The 4,194-nt window shown below is 32.4% G+C and overlaps 1 protein-coding gene across 1 annotated transcript; it reads right to left on the minus strand.

Annotated features, from left to right (window-relative positions):
- Positions 1-230: 230 nt before the first annotated feature.
- On the minus strand, positions 231-3,509 carry LOC105556077 (ATP-dependent DNA helicase PIF1-like; the record flags this gene model as incomplete). The annotated part of the gene is made up of 4 exons (XM_012003148.1): positions 3,392-3,509; positions 1,931-3,271; positions 1,435-1,811; positions 231-350 (listed from the first exon to the last, which is right to left on the minus strand). Coding segments are annotated over exons 1-4 (1,956 nt in total), but the record flags the coding sequence as incomplete, so codon positions are not given.
- Positions 3,510-4,194: the final 685 nt, after the last annotated feature.

The raw sequence follows: 4,194 nt of genomic DNA on the forward strand, positions 1-4,194 counted from the left end.
TATTTCTGTTTTGATTAAATTTGGATATCTTATTTTAATATACTCCTGTTCCAACAAAGTAAGTCATACGAGTTTATGTCAAAATACAAACTATCATATATATGAAGTTTTAAACTGTCATAAAAAATACAGTGCCAGTGATTATTGCATTCACTCCCTCCAACAATCTGAACATCCCTGCCAAAAATCGGTTCGATCCAATGTAAAGCCATAATAAAAAGTACATCTACTCGATTAAATGTAGTGTTATTCTCAATTATCTTCATTATTTCATTTAAAGGTCTATCATCTAACCATGAATCTTCTTGTAATACATTTTCCTCTAAAGTTTGTGGCGGTGAATTAATCCCCTGATTTGCGATATTTATTGTACTTTTTACACAATATGACTTAACAACATTTTTGTTATAGATTTTTGTTTTTTTAAAATAGGTATTACACTTTTTGGGGTATTTTTATTCAATACTTTTACATCGTTGTATTCAATTTCGTTATCTAATCTCACATCTTCTTTCTTGTCTAACTCAAATGTCATGTTAGTATTTACAGAACTTACGTTAATCGATTGGTCTATGAATTTACTTTTGTCTTTTTCTGATAAATTTTTTTTTAGAACTTTTGATAAATCTTTAACTTTGATAATGCTAGCATGTTCTCATCGAATAATCCAATGTAAATTGGTTTATGATCTGAAAAATATGTTTCGTACACTCCAGCAGTATAATCCAATATTCCTTCCGATATGAATATTACATCTATCTGCGTGTTGAAGTTTGTAGTTAATATTTTTGTGTTAAGTGCACGTTTTAATTGTATTTTATTTAAATATCTTTCTAAAAAGCCTCCCTTATTATATGAGTCATAATTAAAATCGCCTATTATAATTCTTTCATTACCTATTGACTTGCTTAAAATATTACTCAATTCGTGTATAAACATAGTTCTAGTTACTGTCGGAGACTTATAACCGGTAATAATTTCAACCTCATTTATGATTATGCGAAACAAGTCAATATGCCGATGTTGCCCATTTATAATCTCATCTTTTTGGATATGTTTCTCAATTAATCCATTCATCTCTTTTTTGATAAATTCCTTTCGGTAAACGTTTAACATTATCATCTGTTCTGCAAAGAATATTAAATCCTTCTAACATTAAATTATCAGTTGCAATTGTTTGTGATTTTGAAAAAATTAATAAATCTGCTTGTTTATACCATTTATCACTCGATATATTGATAAAATTTTTATTTAATGATCTTACGTTCTGGTATATTATTTTTATACGATTTCCCTTTATAACTTTTGAATATGACAATTTAAGTAATTTTTTTCTTTTAGACGTTTAATTTCTAATTCTAAATTATTATTTGTTGATGGTTTCTTTGGAGCTCTAAAACTACCAAGAATGTATAATTCTGATAATTTTTTTACTCTACTCAATGCTACGTAAAGCATTGGCCTTGTCATACGATAACTTTCTCTTAAATCAATACACATTTTTTCGTATGTTTGTCCTTGACTTTTGTGAATTGTTATAGCCTCGGCTGGCGTGATAGGAAATTGTTGTCTCACGATTTGATACCCCATTCTTTCATTAATGTTCAATACAATAGAGACTTGTGAGAGCGGAACCAAACACATCTCAAAATTATTTTCAGTCATATACCTTATGTATGATCTCCTTTGTCCAACACCAATCCTATCATTATTGAAATCTAACCATATTTTCATTGGTTCATCTGTACCTGGTTTTAAAGTTATTTTCTGCAATTTCCCACAAGCTCCGTTAACTAAACCATCTTCTACATCTATATTAGAAGTTATCATGTAATTGATACCAATTTTTAACGTAATTTTGTAATCCAAGCCTCCACATTCTGTTCTTTTTTATTTTTTAATGATGTAAGTAACTTATTTCTCAACTTACTACTTATTTTTCCTAAAATTGAATCTTTGGCTATAGAATCATAGGCTACACCATCTATTGAATTAATTTTTATTTTGTTAAAACTATCAACCAAGCGATTTTCACCATATAATCTAATTGCATCTTTTGGAACATATTCCTCTGTAGTTTCTCTGGATTTAATAAGAGCAATATCATTGTCAGTCATTGTGCCTCTTGCAAGGTTATTAAGAGCCTCGATAAATGTTTTATCCTCTTTTTGTCTCATTATTTCTGTCAACTCAAAAAAATCAAATTCATTCCATAAAATGTTCTCTGAAAAAATGCTTAACATGCTAGATTTTGAGGAAAGGTATATCGAATTATCCATAACTGGTGGTAATTGATAAAGATCACCGACTACTATAACAGACACTCCCCCAAAGCTTCTATTATTACCCATTATTTGTCTTAATCTTGTATCGACTCGACTAAACATTGTACTACCTACCATTGATATTTCATCAATAATTATTAATTTTAATTCGAATAAGTTCTCTCGAATTGTATTTGCTACATCTGCTGATAATTCTGGCATTTGTCCTCCGTATTGTGTTATTGGTAATGCAAAAGCAGTGTGCAGTGTAGTACCACCTATTAGAAATGACGCTTTTCCAGAGGGTGCACATAATAATATTTTTAACGAATTTTTCTTTTCACCGGGTGTATCGTCGAAGAAATTCAATAACACCTGATAAATCGCTTTTAAAACTGTACTTTTTCCAACACCTGCTGAGCCGCTGATGTACAATCTAATAGGTAAACTCCCATTTTTAAAACAATGCAAAACATGCATTGTAATTTCCCTTTGCTCATCATTTAATTTACAAAGTATGCTCATCATTTCTTCTTTGCTTTTTTGGGGTGGACTGTTTATACTCCTTTTAATGTTTTTTGAGCATTTCGCTAAACCTGTTTGACTAAATATGTCTATTTCTTCATCTTTTCGTATTTTTGTTTTCCCGAAAGATTCAATCTCCTCATCCTCTATAGTCTGTTGATCTATATCTTTTTGTGCTTGAACCAAGGCATTGTCAAGTTCTACGTCACCTATTACTGAGAATTTATTTCTATTTTCTTCAATTACATGAATATTTTTACTATAAATGTTTTCACAATCTTGTGTATCTACATCATCTCTTTCATTTTTCCATGGCCAAAATAGCAAAACTTGTTCTCTGAAATAATTATATCTATCCTGGTTTAATTTATATCTTCGAAATCGAATAACTTTCTGCTTTTTCCTTTCTTTAATCTCAATCTCTTCATCATATTCGTCATCGCTATCAGTGCTATATGTAATCTTTTTCTCATCATAATTTGCTGCAAATTCAGCCAGACAAACACTTGAAAATTTTTTATAATTTCGATTTTCATACTTTTCGATTATATTTTTATAATATATATCTGTTGATTCTACATTCAGTTTTTTTAAATGTTTACTATTTTTCAACATTCGAACGCGCTCTTTTTGCGGAGCAGTGTTAATGTAAACAACAGCTCTACTGCACAATGAAAGTGGTAGACCAAGGACGTGGTATACTGCTTCCTGTGCAGACATAGTATTACTACGAGGGACGTCCAGAAAGTAAGGTTACAACAGGTGTGAAAAAAAAACAATGCATTATATTGTAATGAAATTTACAGGATATGTTTGAGAAAACATGTCTTTATTTTTCCACATAATCGCCGTCGAGGTCAACACATTTCTGAAGCCTGGGCACAAGCTTTTTGATGCCCTCGTCGGAGACGTTCCGCTCCACCTTTCGAAGCCACGTTTCCACTGCCTCTGTCACCTCCTTGTTACTTGAAAATTGCTGCCCACCCAAAAACTCCTTCAATTTAGTGAACAGATGATAATCCGAGGGCGCTAGATCCGGGGAGTAGGGGGGTGATTGACAACATCCCATCCAAACGACACACGAGCAGATTCAGATCAGATTCAGATCAGAATCTGCTCGTGTGTCGTTTGGATGGGATGTTGTCAATCACCCCCCTACTCCCCGGATCTAGCGCCCTCAAATTATCATCTGTTCACTAAATTGAAGGAGTTTTTGGGTGGGCAGCAATTTTCAAGTGACAAGGAGGTGACAGAGGCAGTGGAAACGTGGCTTCGAAAGGTGGAGCGGAACGTCTTCGACGAGGGCATCAAAAAGCTTGTGCCCAGGCTTCAGAAATGTGTTGACCTCGACGGCGATTATGTGGAAAAATAAAGACATGTTTTCTCAAACATATCCTGTAAATTT

Source organism: Vollenhovia emeryi, unplaced genomic scaffold (genome assembly GCF_000949405.1).
Source record: "Vollenhovia emeryi isolate VEMERY1.0 unplaced genomic scaffold, V.emery_V1.0 DF940373.1, whole genome shotgun sequence".
Lineage (NCBI taxonomy): Eukaryota > Metazoa > Arthropoda > Insecta > Hymenoptera > Formicidae > Vollenhovia > Vollenhovia emeryi.